This window comes from Ceratotherium simum, chromosome 30 (genome assembly GCF_057802395.1).
Source record: "Ceratotherium simum simum isolate JZ-2026a chromosome 30, ASM5780239v1, whole genome shotgun sequence".
In the NCBI taxonomy this organism is placed as follows: Eukaryota; Metazoa; Chordata; class Mammalia; order Perissodactyla; family Rhinocerotidae; genus Ceratotherium; species Ceratotherium simum.
The window spans coordinates 29,978,623-29,993,434 of record NC_141929.1 but is presented as its reverse complement, the minus strand read 5'-3'; the positions used below and the strand labels follow the sequence as shown (position 1 = coordinate 29,993,434).

The 14,812-nt window shown below is 46.9% G+C and overlaps 1 protein-coding gene across 3 annotated transcripts in view; it reads right to left on the bottom strand.

Moving 5' to 3' along the window:
- Window positions 1-3,602: 3,602 nt before the first annotated feature.
- The window catches only part of LOC147913140 (liver carboxylesterase-like), a 29,162-nt gene continuing 17,952 nt past the window's right edge, over window positions 3,603-14,812 (bottom strand). For 2 of the 3 annotated variants that reach the window (XM_087420236.1, XM_087420237.1), the window contains exons 8-14: window positions 13,586-13,624; window positions 10,876-11,016; window positions 9,148-9,228; window positions 8,745-8,892; window positions 5,333-5,464; window positions 4,263-4,335; window positions 3,603-3,980 (exon numbers count right to left, since the gene is read on the bottom strand). In XM_087420236.1, coding sequence (XP_087276362.1) covers window positions 3,797-3,980; window positions 4,263-4,335; window positions 5,333-5,464; window positions 8,745-8,892; window positions 9,148-9,228; window positions 10,876-11,016; window positions 13,586-13,624 — 798 coding nt within the window. In that variant the 3' untranslated portion in view covers window positions 3,603-3,796. The remainder of the gene's footprint in view (window positions 3,981-4,262; window positions 4,336-5,332; window positions 5,465-8,744; window positions 8,893-9,147; window positions 9,229-10,875; window positions 11,017-13,585; window positions 13,625-14,812) is intronic. The other variant, XM_087420238.1, reaches the window with a different exon arrangement.

The following is a 14,812-nucleotide window of genomic DNA, read 5'->3' as shown; positions in this document are numbered from 1 at the left end:
TGTAATGCGAGGTAACAGTGAGCAGAAGCCCTGAGCAAACAGACCCAGGGGACATTGGCAGGACCTGTAGAAGCAGAGGCTCAGAGGGGCTGAGTGGCTGTGAAGGGGGATGTGCAGGTCAGCGGGTGGTGGGGGCCACTGCAGGGGAATTGACAAAATGATCCTATTGTCATAGGTTCCTCAGGTTCATTTCCCAGACAACATTCCAGTCTCACAAGGCCTGGTCAATGAGCTGCTTTCCTTCTTGCTTCCTGCATTCTTACCTCAAGCCCCCATCGCTGAAGAAATCCTGGGTGGGCCTACATCTTTTGCAATCTCCAGGAACCTAGCGAACGACTCCTTTACTCATCTGCTCGTGCTTTCAGCTCACACTCTGTGCAGGGCCCTGCAGATGCAGAGACCTATAGAAAGGGTCCGTGCTCTCAGGAACAAACTGAGCAGCTCAGTGGTTCTCAGCTCTGCCTGCACACCGTCTTCACATAGGGATCCTTTAAAAAATCCTGATGCCCAGGCATCTCCCCAGATGAGAAACATCAGAATCACGAGGGGGCCTGGGCAATGGCATTTTTTAAACGTTGCACAGGTGATTCCAGCAGGCAGCCAGGAGGGAGAACCTCTCATCTAATGGATTTCTTTCAGCCTCTGCAGGTTTTTGGTTCTTTACTCCTTCCTCCATTTTTTTCATCTCGAGTCTTTCTTTTTCAAGTTTTTTTCCCCTTTCTTTTCCTCCTTGCCCTATTTCTATTTTAGGTCATGACTTGGTCTAGATGAGACACCAGCTTATGCCACCATTTTTCCCAAAGATTATTTAGCCATAATAATTTAAGGGAAATGTCCGTTGTTGGAAATTTCAAAGCTTCAGGTCTCTCACAGCTTCCTGGAATGTGGGGGCAAAGGGTGTTTGACAGAGTCAGTTTCATACCCTGGAGCTGGGCAAGGAAGGGGAGCAGCTGTAGGCAGAGGCAGAGGGACAAGGAGTGGAGAGTGTGGTCAAGAGGGAAAGGCCACTCCTGTGTGAATGGGGTCAGTCTGGGGGTGGCCAGGCAGTGCAGCTGAAAGGCCCCAGCTTAGGGGCAAAGAGGCCTCAGTTTGTCTCCAGAAGTTGCCAATGTCCTCTGGGTGACTTTGAGGCAGTTCCTTCCCCTCTCTGGGCCTCCCTTGTCCACATGTAGGGGTGGTCAAGTGCCCTCACTGGTGTCCTTCTACGTCATGTCACGTCTTTTTCCTCTGGTTGCCTTCAATATTTTCTCATTATCTATGTAGACGGGTATGTTGTTTAATCCTACTTAGAGTTTACTGATCTTACTTGATCTATGCTTTGATATCTTTCATTATTTTTGTAAAATTCTCAGCCAGAAATTCCCAAAAAGCAAAAAAATATTTTTCTTTTCAACTATTTTTTCTGCTCATTCATTTTCCCTTCTCCTTCTGGGATTCCAGTTACACAAATCTTACACCTTTACATTTTATTCCACATCTCTTATCTCCTTTGTTCCATTTTTTCCCCCTACTCCTTTTTCTCTTTTTTATTTAAGCTGGGTAATTTATATTGACCTCTCTTCAATCATTGTTTCCTCAGCTATGTCAAGTGTACTGATAAACCCAGTGAAGGTATTCTTCATCTCTGTTACAATTTTTTAAAAAGTTTTTACATTTCCATTTGCTTCTTTCTGCTCAAATTACTCATCTGTTGATGGAATTTTTCCATCTAGTTGTTTTAGATTCCTAGTCAGTTCTAACACCTGGGCTACCTCTGACCTACTTATATTGAATGTTTTGTCTCTCGTTAGTGTTTTTTGTTTTTTGTTTTTGTTTTTTTTTTTTTTTTGTATACGTAATTTTGGATGAAAGATCTAGACTCCGCATCCGCACTATGTGTAGGAGACTGGAAACTGAAGTAAATAGGATTTATGACTGGAAATGGGCATGCCTCTCCTTCTGTTAAACTGATAATGTGTGAGTGTGTGTGAGTACATACGTGTGTGTGTGCATGCATGTGTGTGTGTGTGTGTGCGTGTGTGTGTGTGTGTTGGGAGAATGGAGTTAATTTATAAGGAGTTGGGCAGGGCTTGGATTTCACCGTTGCTATGGTTATCCTCAGTGCACTGCATGATTCAAATTCTGCTAGGGTTACCTTGTGCTTAGGGTGAGAGCTGCTGAAAGGTTTTTCTCAATGTTCCTGTTCTATGTTCAGTGTTAGCCCTACCCTGTGCACCTGCCCCTCAGAGAGGGTCTCTCTCCACACTTTCTCCTCCCCCAGTGGTATATTTCTGCTGCTCAGTACTTGGTGTATGCTAACTCGAGGTGGCATCCAGGAGTGATTTCTCTTGTCCTGGTCCAACCTCAACCTTAGGCAGGACCTGTGCCCTTTGGTGGTGGAGAGGGGGGCTTTCTCAGTGAGTCTGCCCCTCCCCAGTGGTAAAAGACTTCTAAGGACCAGGACTGAGGACAGTCTCCTGTCCCTCTCCCAGAAGCAGAGGCTTTTTAAGTTTTCCTTTTCCTCCTCCTCTGTAGGTCTTCCCCAAAGCCCCAAGGGAGAGGGGATTGCTGCACTTTTCCCAAAGGTTTTTGGATTTTATTCCTTAAGGGAGAAGTGTCTGAGCAGGGCTTCATGCCTGAACCCCTGAGGCAGGCTTTCTCTGGTCTTACTCCTGCTCCCAGTCTTTCTCAGGAGCTCCTGATGGAGGTCCTTGGGAACAGTCTGTATAAACTCCCCCATGGGTCTGAGGCTCCTGAAGATCTTATAGTCTCATACTAGACCACACTTGGCATTTAGCACTTGATTAGAAATTTTAGAGTCATTCTACTCACACCTATGGTGACCCCATCTTCTACCTGTAGGCAGGTGTTAAGTCAGCATCCACATCCTATCTCTTCTCCAAAGTGCCTGTCTTCCTGAGACTTCAGGGTAATTGTTCACCTGCAACCTCACCTCTTTGAATGGTTCAGGGGAAGTCATGATTTTGAGGATAATCCAGCTTTTTCTTGCCATTAGAGTGGGAGTGACAGTCCTTAGAGCTTTCTCGATCCCAGCAGAAGCCAGGAGTCACCCCAGGGATTCTGAAAGAGGCAGTCTTAGGGTGACACTTCAAGGATCACTCCACGGTGGTCACATCTTGGACCAGAAGTGCTCCAGGCTACAGAAGGGGCTCAGATGAGTTGTTGGAGAGATGGCCTCAGGGAGGGGTCTGGAAGGACACTGTGTATGTTGAATAATGAATTGTAGTCCTGTGGAAGGGTCAGTAAGGGCCACACAACAGTGCCACAGGGTCACCTCTGCACCCACCCTCCCCCAACTCCAGGTACATCCTGAATCTGTGCCGCTTCCACCTCTACAGGTAGGTCCACAGAGAGGAGAGGACACTCACTCTGGACATCCTACATCCTGTTGTTGGAAAATGTTGAGTGCTCAGAGACATGGAACAGATGCAGAGTCCCCATGGCAGCTCCCAGGGCACAGTCTGCTGGACTCTACTTTTCCAGAGGCCAAGCCGGACTCGCAAGAGGCGTCATCCTGCTGATGGTGCCCTCTCTCTTCATCCTTCTCTCTCTAAGGAGGATGACTTAATCGTCAGCCCAAGACACAGACACTGACTTGGTCTCCAAAATAATATTTATTCCCAAAATTGAGGCCACAGACACAGAAATTTCCCCAATCTGGCCTCTGTGAACTCCCACCAGAAAATTCACCATCCTCCAAATAAGATGCCTCTTTTAGCCAGAAACTCCTTCTATAGAATACCCCGTCTGGACATCTGGGTTCCTCTAGGCCTCCGAGGCCAGCTGGGCTGCCTATTCAAAGCTCGATATGTTCTGTCTGGTGTCGATTCTCTGCTGCCTCCTTGGCCAGGAGCTCGGTCCAGAAAGCCACTTCCTTATCTTTCAGTTTCTGGGCTGCCTGGGTGGGGACGCCAATCTGCAGGTAGCCTTCCTTCTGGTCATAAGCTGGCCAATGGGGAAGCCCCTCCCCATTGGGGTTCCTGGGAACAGAATCAAATAGATATTCCCCAAAGCTACTGTGTGGTCCCAACAACCCTCTGAGATTTTCAGGGAACCCCTGGCATCATCTCTGCCAAGAGGCTTGTATGCCTCCAGAGACAGGGAGCTCACCATCTACTGAGCAGCCTGTCTATTTTTAGAGAATTGTCCTGTCAGAGGTCACAGGGTTGGGAATCAGAAGATCAAACATTAGAAGCTACCTCTTCCCAACAGATGTGCTCTACCCCTTCCCATCCCTATTCCATCTTTGCCATGAGGCTCACCCATTGCGTGCAAAGTTGGCCCAGAATTTCATCACCATCTTGCTGAGTTTGATCTCCTCTTCTGAGGCACCGTCTGTGAGAGAGAAGACAAAAGCCTTTGATACTCAAAGTGTGGTTCATCCTCAGCAGCAGGATGACTTGAGACATTGTTAGATGTTCAGAATCTTATCTCCTACCCCAGACCTACTGAGTCAAAAGCTGCATTTTAAGAAGATCCTCGTAATGTATCTGCACTTTAAGCTTGAGAGTTACTGATCTAGGACTCAGTGAAGGGCTGCAGTTAATCTATAACCTCGCTGCCTCTGTCTTCTGTACCCACCTGCCCTGCCCTCCCCCTTCATGGTGGCATTGCCACACCCCATGGTTTCCACTACAGCAACACCACCTCCCAAGATTGCTCTCCTTTGAGTCTTTTCTCAGTCTCCTCCACCCACCCACATGTGCATAGAATCTGAAAAATAACAGAGCTGCAATGGTGTTAAAGAGTCACCCAACCGGGGAATGTCCAGATACGCTGGAGTGTCACAAACAGCCCTGAGGTGAGTCACATGCAAGTCTTCCCTAACTGTTGATAGTTAAGGCATTGAAGACATTTGTGAAAGGTTTTCTTTAAAATATAATATTATTAAATATATTAAGTTTAAAAAGATATAAGTTTTAGAAAGATAGACAGATGGTTGCTTAGATGAATAGACACGCATTACCCCTGGTCAAGGTCAACACCCACTCTAACCTTACTCTCACTCACATTCTGACATGCTCTTGTGAGTGGAAGTGGGTGGTGGCATCCTAGCCATTGAGCAGGGCCTGAAAGGTGACCCACAACCTGTCACATTGATGCTGAGGTCTGGATTCTTGTAATGATCATGAATGAGGGCACATGGATACACATTCTCTATCATGCATGTTAGAGCCAGAGAAAGGTTGGGAATCTTTGTAGTTCAACCTTGTTATGGTGAATTCAGGAAGCTAAGACCTGGAGAGAAGGAGGAACTTGCCCAAGGCCACCAAAGTGACACTTGAACCCAGATTTTCTAATCCCAAGTTTCTAGTCACCAAAGGGCCTTTACCTTTTAAAAATGGTGCCCCGAAGACTGAGAAGAGCTCATCCGCATGGTCCCCTATCACTGTCTTTGGTCTCATGTCTGATGAGAAGCTTGGGCGATAACCAAACTCATACATGTAGGTGGGGGCTCCGGCATCTGAGAAGACATGGATTCAAGCACAATTCATTTTACCTCACACACACGAGGATGATATCATGGTCTCCGAGGGCCCTGAGCACTCAGGGAATTGGTGGCACACCTGGGTCCTAAGTACACAACAACAACAATATTAATAAGAGCTGCCATTGTGAGTGCCGAACATGTGTTGGACACTGTGTGGCCCTGTAGGAAAGCCCTGGTTATCAGCATAACAGAGAAATAGTGTTTCAGAAAAGTTCTGTGACTTGCTCTAGAGTGCATAGCTGCTAGAGATGGAACAGGATTTGAGCCAAGTGTTTGTTGAATGAATGAATGAAGATTAAACAAATGAATGAATGAATGTTGAAACCCTGAGCAGATCCAATCAAAATAACTATCATTATAGGGGCACCAGGTCAATTCACATATACCCCTTTATGTACTGATACAGTCACACGCAAGAACATCTACATACATACAGTTTACACTACTGTATTTCATTGATAACAGATCAGTTCTCATTCCTTTGGAGAATATCTTCAGCCCAATAGATGCCTCCTATTCTGCTCAGTATTGTTTTTTTGTTTGTTTTTGCTGAAGAAGATTTGTCCTGAGCTAACATTTGTTACCAATCTTCCTCTTTCTTTCTTTTTTTTTTGTTTTACTTGAGGAAAATTAGCCCTGAACTAACACCTGTGCCCATCCTCCTCTACTTTGTATGCGGGTTGCCACCATTGCATGGCTGACGAGTGGTGTAGGTCCGCGTCTGGTTCCAAACCCATGAACCTGAGCCTCCAAAGCTGAGCACGCTGAATTCAACCACTACGCCACAGGCCAGCCCCCTCTGCTCAGTATTGAGCGTTTCCAGTATTTTTCTCACTATTCTGAGAAGAATGAAGCACATCCAAGTTGCTGGTCTGAAAGCGTGACTATTTAATACAAACATATGCAGAAAGGGGGCAATCTGTCTCTTGTGTCTCAGGAAACCACAAACTCAGCATTTTCCTATATCTCTGTCACCTCACACGTCTTGCCTCCTGCCTCACCTGGGGAGTGTTGAGGTGGGGATGAAGAGAGAAGAGGGGCTGAGGAAGAAGGAAGTTGCCTCTCTCCTGCCTCTCTCCTCCTGCCCCTGCCTCCTTTCTCATCACCCCCTCCAAGCCCCAGAGATGTCAGCTTTCCTGCTGATGCTTCCCCAGAGCTGCCATCCCTGCTCCTTCAGGGCTAACTCCTGGGCCGCCCGGCCATAGAGATCAGCACTTTGTCTGGATCATGAGGACAACAGTGAGTGAGTCCAATGGGGGAAGGGTCCCAGGTGAGTGAATTAAAAAATCCAAATGCTTATACGCTGGAAACCAATTTCACAATATGTATGAAGAAATTTAAAATGCTCCTACATCCCAGTCTACTAATTTCACTTCTAAAAATCAATCTTAAGAATATTACTAGAGCCTAAATGAAATATTTATGCAAATAAGGCTGAGCAAAATGTTTTTTGTGGCATCAAAATATGAGCAGCCAGCGTAAATATCCAATAGGATATGAATACTAAAATAAATTTTAATCCATGAAACAAAGGATGTTTTCAGTGAATTTTTATTGACAGTGAGGAAATGCCTACAAAGCAGTGTTCTATGAGCAACAAATTATTTTTCAAACTGTATGTAAGACATGGAAAGATTATTAGAAGAAAATATATTGAAAATATATAGCAGCTGCTTCTAGATAAAGGAATTATCAATGACATCTAGTTTCTTCATTATGTGTTTCCATATTTTAAAAATTTTCCAGAACTATAAGATATTATATATTATTATATATTGTATTCAGAAAAGTTCTTTTTCTTAATCAAAAAGGCAGTAAGACAGATACAGAAGTGAAAGAATAACATTGATAAAATCTGGGTAGTCTTGTCAAAAGACCCTGAACTCAAAGTCATGAGATATCAAATGAAAACACAAGTCTGCATGGCTGGACCAGGAGATGATGCAGACAGGGATACTACAAATCAGACACTTAGTAAGAGACAAGACCAAGTTTACGAAAGAACAGATTTGACCCCAGGTGGCCCCTGGCTGAAGAGTTTCATCAGGACCCTCAGGAGGAGGAAGTGGTAACCAGCACCTGTACATTACTGTCCTGAGTGCTTGGGCATATAGTAGGTCAGCTGTAGATACTTTTTATCATTCTTATAACATTATGAATTTACAACCCTCCCAGCATGGTTAGAGAGAAAGGTCTGGAATGGAGGACCATTTCCTGGCTTGCAGACTAGGTGAAAGAGGGCTCCTAGAAAAGCAAGGGTCCTATGAGGACCTCAAAAAGGCACCCAGAAGGGACACCTCCTCTCTAGTTGAGCTCATCCACCCTAACCTCACATCCTACTGACACAGCCTTGGATCAATGTTGGAAGGTCACATGGTAGACAGCACACACCGGAATGGACAATAGCCAGCTGCAGACATCGACATTCTCCAGACCACCTGCCCCATACCTTCCACTACTCATTTCTTTCGGGTTTCTTGGTCCCAGATGGCCCTCCTGATCTTCTGCTTGTCTTCATTCTATCCCAGCTCCACCAGTTAACACAATAGTTTGAAGCTAGCTCTGGACCTTAGTAAAACCTTCCAAGATAGCAAATTCTAAGATTTGCTCTTTAGCCCCACAGGAAACACAAACTTCAGGTGAGGAGTCCCAGTAGCAGATCTTGTTGGTGCCTCACCACGAATCTTACTTCGGGGCATGCCAGTATGACTTCCACCTCTAGCACCTATAGCTCTTTGCCTGAGGTCTTTGGCCAGAGACCACTCTGTGCATGTGTGCAGCAGATCAAAGAGTCATGGAATTAACAACCCCTTAAGAACAGGCTTCAACCAATGACACATGGGAGTTGGAGGATCAATACATGAGCTCCCATGCCTCTGATTCAGGATAACCCTGGGACTGTCTTCTGCTAGTTTTCCAGAGCTCCCCAGCTCAGGGTCCACAGTGGATACTAGCTTGATAGGGCAGCATGGATTGTTTTCCTTCTGCTTCCTGTGTCACTTCTCCACTCCTTTACTGGTGTTTTCTGGGATCACCTCCCAAATAAACTACTTGCACTTGGATCCTTTTCCAAGAGTCAGCTTCTGGCAGAAACCAAAATAAGACAACATCCCACTCTAGGCCATATGGAATCAGCCTTGTAGGCCCAACTCTCAGCAGTTTCCACATATCAGTCTATGCTGAGGGGTGGGCAGGATAGACAGTGAAGCTGGTGGGGTCAGTGTCCCTTTTCTGTCCCACCTCTAGGACTCACCTCTGTGGAGACGGGCCATATTCACAGTTGGTACACCAAACATCACATCTCCGATCAAGTCCAGGAACTGGTCTTTCTTTCTGACAGGGTCGTCGGTCCCTCCCAAATACTTCTCAGTGGCCACTGGAGTCAGTTCCTCAGGGATGTTCTGAAATGGATCAAGAGTGAAAGTGACTACCACCCTCTGGTGAGTGACACAGCTTCTTTTCTTGTGTTAATGGTGAACCTCTTGATTCCTGTGCAAGCACCCCCCACCTCGGGTGGTGGGTGAGAAAGGCAGAAAAATGGGGGCAGAACTTTCTGTCCCCAGTCTTCCTTCTGCCATTTAATTGCTTTGTGATTTGGGGCAACCTCCTCCCCTCTTTGGTTCTCAGGCAGTTCCTGTGATTCCCAAGATGCTTACAAAGATGGGGTAGGATTTCCACAAGAGTGACGTGGCTGTCTTCTGGTCCAGCTTGCTTTCAGAGAGTGGGAAGCCCATCAGCTGTTAAAACAATGTTTAAGCAGTTGTGAATCATTAGGTGTTGGCAGGAAGAATCAAACTGACTGACTGACCAAACCAATGCAGGTTGAATGTCACCGTGTCATGTTTGATGGTCATGGGTCTTTGATGAGTAGGGAAAAAATCAGTGAATCAAAGGGACTTATTACATCCAGAAACTCAAGGAGTTCAAAGAGGATAAGGTAAATATTAAGAGAAGATGTCCCAGGTCTTTGCATATGTATGTCTCTGTATATGTCAGGTTACAATCCTAACAATGATCATCAAGACCTAGAGGGAAGGTTTAAGCCAGGCTAGTGTTGAAGGAGAGGGCTCTGGGCAGAGCACAGAGACCTCACAAATGCTCTCCCTGTCTCAACTGACTGAGGAAGCCCCAAATCCTGCCCTATGGCTTTGGTCCTTCAGTATAACCTCTGAAATTGTTCTGAAGTGAGAACTGCAGAACTCTGCACATAACACCTCCATCCAAACCTCTGCACTAAGGGACTCATCCAAACTCTAACAAGCCTTCTAGCAGCTTAAGACCCTGTCATTAGGATGGCCCAGCTTCTCTTAAACAGCTTGCCCGAGACAGCTCTGTGTTGCCAGGAGAATTGACTGTTCCTTCCAGCAACAACCTGGTGATAAGTAGACGGATCCCTGAACCCCCTCTTAGAGCAGTTCCTTTAGAAATCTTGTAATTACTAATCCTTTCTCTGCCCTTTGAGATGTAAATCTACCACCTAAACTGTTTCCTCAAGGACCAGAGAGCCATCTCTTTGAAATGCAAACATTCAGTTGCTGACTCTCTCTCTCTCTCTCTCAGTCCCTGTGGGAGGATAATGGCCTAACTTCAGTGGACATCTTGCTTCAACCTATACCACTGCCTCCTGTCATGAAGTCAGGAGAGTGTTCCTCCTCTGGACAGGTGCCAATTAACAAATCTCAGTGACCTAGTCACATGAACATACGCCCCCTCCCACCCCGTAGCCTTTCCCTGAACGCACACAGACTTTAAATAGGCTCCAGACTTCTGTTTCAGGGACTGCAGCTCAGTTCACACTGGACTCTTTTCCCTACTGCAGTGGTATAACTCAATAAAACCCATCCTCACCACTTCAACTAGTGTCGGCTTTGTTTATCTTTGACAGAAGAGAAAACCCTTTCTAACATTTAGCAGTCAGTTTTAATACAAAAGGAAGCAAGCTCCTTTCAATCTTTCCACTTACATGACTAGGAGTGGATGTGGAATTCATGGAGAAACTATGAAAGCACCAAGCCCAAGGCGAGAGGCTATAGGACCCCAGGCCTCACTCTCCTTAACTCCCCAGCTCCTTCCCCTTTCCAGGCCCCAGTTTTCTCACCTTCCCAGGGATTGTCTTTACAGACCCCCCAGAATCGACATTTCAGGATTCTTGGATAGAGAACAATCAGAGAGTGTTTGGGGAGAGGGCTCCCCAGGGCAGCACACCCAGGTGACGCTTGGGTCATCCCAGAGAAGGTTTTCATTGAAATGTCAACTTGTGTGAAGGGGACAGCTGCTATGGACCCCAAGGAGTGTCTAGAGAAGGAGGAGCTCCTGAGAACAGAGATCAGAGAGGTGATGTGAAGGGCAGGGGAGGTGAGTCTAAGAGACCAACACATTCTCACCATTGGGATAACCCAGCCAAACTCTTGCTTGTTGAATCCGATGATGTAGGGAACGGTGTTGAATGTCTTTTCAGCCAGAATCTCTTCAGGCATCTTTGGCAGCACCACTCCATCAACTACAGTGGGTAGGAAGAGATGGCTCTGGGGAAAAGGGAGGATGGTGTCTGTGTTCTCTCTCGAGGAAACACCGGCTTGCTCTTACCTCTTGATGAGCACAAGGCCAGCACCACAGACTTGGAGGCTATGGGGGTGAACAGAACTCAAGGTGTTAACAAAGGTGGCTAAGTCTGTGTGGTGCTAGAGGACAGACTGCACACAGAGGTTGCAGTAGTAAGGTGATGCGGGCAGGTATCCCTCAAATTGGAAAATATACACACATTTTAATATACATTTATATATATACAAATAAAATATATGTAGTTTGATTTAAGAATTGAGATATATACACACATGTATATGTATATTTATTTTAATATGCAGTTTGTATATCTTCACGTATCTCTCTATCTATAGTCAGTTCTCATTGTTTGTAGTAGTGGATCTGACTCAGCAGGACAAAGGCCCAAATCTTAATGCAATATGGCTGATTATAGGGACAAAGGCTGTGGGTGTCACCACTGCTCTCTTCCATAGGCTGTGCAGTTCAGAAAGCGCTGCAGGAAGCCAGCTAGAGGAGCAACTCTTGGAAGGAGGACACAGGGCAGGCCACAGGGAGGAGGTGCCTGCCATCCCATGGGCTCTGGGGAATGAACAGTGTTCCAGACAGTGGGAACAGCATGAACAGAGTGACAGAGGTGTCACTGTGCAGGACTAATCCCGGGAACCTCCTACCCCGAGAGTCCTGGGCTTGGAGGAAGCTGTGGGGCGTGGACTAGAGAGACAGCAGATGGTGCAGCACGTTCTCTGCACAATGTCTGCACAGAGCAGGGACTCAGATGTGTTTTGAAGGATAACTCCACGGAGGTAAGGGGGTTTGTCTTGTCAGGAAGGTCAGCCTTTTAAGAAAGGGGCACACGCCCTGACCTGGGTCTACAGGGGTGAGTCTGGCAGCACTGTGGGGCGTGGGAGTGGGAGGGACAACAGAGGTAGAAGATGGTAAAAGTCCAGGAGAGACAACGAGGGCCCGATCAGGGCTGCGTCCAGTGGGAGCTGAGTGACACCAGCAACACTGAGAATGGCAGGAGTCGCCGCTGTCCAGAGTGGGTGCCAGTGGCTGCCCCGGGTGGGCCTCGTGCATCACCTGGCTCAGGACAAAGGCCCAGGGGCCTGTTTCATCCCTTGTCTTTTCCTTACGCCCCACACCCTGTCCATTAGCAAATCCTGTCAGCTGTCACTTCAAGAATACGCAAGCACCAAACCTTTCTCACTACCCCCTCTGCTGTGGGCTAGTCTAGGCCGCCATGATCCTTTGCCTGGATTACTGCAGTGCAGTGGATTCCCAGCTGGTGTCCTTGCATCTGCCCTGCCCCTTCCCTACCTTCTATTTCAACACAGCAGTCAAATAGTACCTTTGTAAAACCCAAGATCACACACTCCTCTGGCCAGAACCCTCCCATGACTTCTCATCACACTTGGAATGAAATCCTCAGACCTTAAGGACCACCCTCCACCTCCATTCCCATTTCAGCCCTAGGCCTGTTCCTCACTCCCTGCACTCCAGCCACACTGGCCTCCTGCCTCAGGGCCTTTGTAGTCGCTCTTCCCTCTGCCTGGAACACTCTTCCTGCAGTGTTCCTGACAGCTGGCTTCCTCTCCTCCTCCAGAACCCATCTCAAATGTCACCTTCTCATGGACCATTCCCGACCCTGCCATGTAAATTCAAACCACTGGCAAACTCTAGCCCCATTTCCCAATTAATTTTCTCCCTCAGGTTGACCATCATCACACACACTACATATTGTATCTGTCTGCTTATTGACACTTCCCTCACTCCAGGAGGCAGGGCCTTGCCTTTGTTTAGCCTGTTTCGCTGCTATATCCCCAGCTCCTGAACCAGGGGTCGGCAGTAAGTGCTATTTAATTCTTTGATGAATTATGGAATGAATCTCATTTAATCCTCGCAACACCTTTTAAGGTAAGTGCACCTATCGCCAGGGAGAAAGCAGAGAGGATAGGTTTGTAAGGCAATCTAGAGGTGATATCTTTAGAACCTGTCAACTCCTTGGAAGATAGGAGGGGAGAAGGAAGGAGATGGGGAGGATGCTGTTGCAATTTCCTGCAAGGCTGAGAGGAGGGTGATGTCCTCAGGACTGAGAATCTGGTCTCCCTTCCTGATGGCCCTGCATACAGTGCATCTTGCACAGCCAATCGACCCTGCAGCCTCCAGGAGCAGATCTGGGCTCCTCAATGAAGGCTCCTGAACACACCCCTCATCCAATTATCTCCATCTCCCTAAAGTGGAAGCCTTCTCTGAAGGGGACATTTAGGGGGGAGCAGGAAATGTATAGAAGGACAAGGGGTCGGCTGGGCTGAGGGGACACAGAGTTGATGACTGGGAGCGCTGGAGTGGGAGTCAGGGGAACGTGTTCCATTCTACATCTGGTCCTTCTGGCTGTGTTCTGCAGACAAGTCACTGCCCCTCTCTGGGCCTTAGCAACATAAACACAAGAAGTTACTCTGAGTCCACAGGGAGAATCATTTCATTCATATTTAACTGGAGCTTAGAGGTGTCAAGACTAAGTCTTTTAATCAAGAAACCAAAGGTCCTTACCTCTCTGGCATCTGCAAGTAAATCAAGAGTGAGAAATTTCTGTGAAGACAAAGGCAGAGGATGTGGTGAGAAGCTTCCTGGGAGAAAAGCTGGGCACTGGCTCCCCTGGGCCTGAGCACAGGGTGTGGGTGTAGGACAGGGAGGGGAACTCTGGACAGGATGTCTGTGGTTGTGCCTGCCCTGCCCTCCATCTGTTTCCCCTTCTTGTTCCAGGAAACAACACCCTAATTTTCCTTTTGGGGACCTCCCTCTTCCCCACTCTCGGTCCATGAATCCAGGCGTCTGTATGTGACCTGTTCTCCTGATCACGGAGATTAGTTTGGGGATGGGCATATGCCCATGTCAGTCCAATAGAGTTTACCCCAAAACTTTGCAAGAATTATTGGGAAAGAGGGTTTCTAAAAGCAGATAGGATGTAAGTCTAGAGTGCTGTTGCTGTCTTTAACCTCCCCAGGAGACGAACATGACTGAGGGTGAGGCCAAGACTCAGGGGTAAAAAGCTTAGGCATAGAGACAGATTCTTAATAATATCATATGTGCATCTTGATTCAGCCATGCCTGAAGACATCCACTCCTGAACTGTAGTTTAGTTTTCAGTTAGTTGCCTGAAGAATCTGTTACAACAATTCCTTTTTCTGTTCTAGGCACTCTGAGATGAATTTTCTCATCTTGCCTTAGAAAGTCCTGACTCATACAAGCTCATGGACATTCACCCTACCCTACTCTTCTCTATGTTTTGTGTTCACCAAGATTACACTGATTGTAATCTCACACTGCTGTTAACCAGACTGATCAGAATGAAGCAAGTGATCAGTAAGGGTCCCTCTACCATAGGCTGTCACCCTACCAGCTAGGGGTGTGTGTGTGTGTGTGTTGGGGAGAGTAGGTAATTATGGGAGCACTTCCACATGATCATAGAAAACCTCACAAGGACAACATGGGCTCTTAGGTCTCTGGGTTTTCCCAAATCTCCCCTTAAAAGTTGGTTTCTCTTGTGGCACATGAAGAATTGGTGAAATAAATTTCCTCTTTCCAAGCATCAGAAAACAGAAAACAGCACAATTAAAGTTGTGCTTTAATTCTTTGAACACACTGGTCACCTTATTTGAGCCTGAGAAACCAGGATCCAAGCTCCAAGGCCACACTGGAGTCACCCCATGGAAACAGAGCAGAGTCCACTGCTAGAGGCCTGTCTGTGGGCATCCAGGAGTATCCTCAGGACCCCAG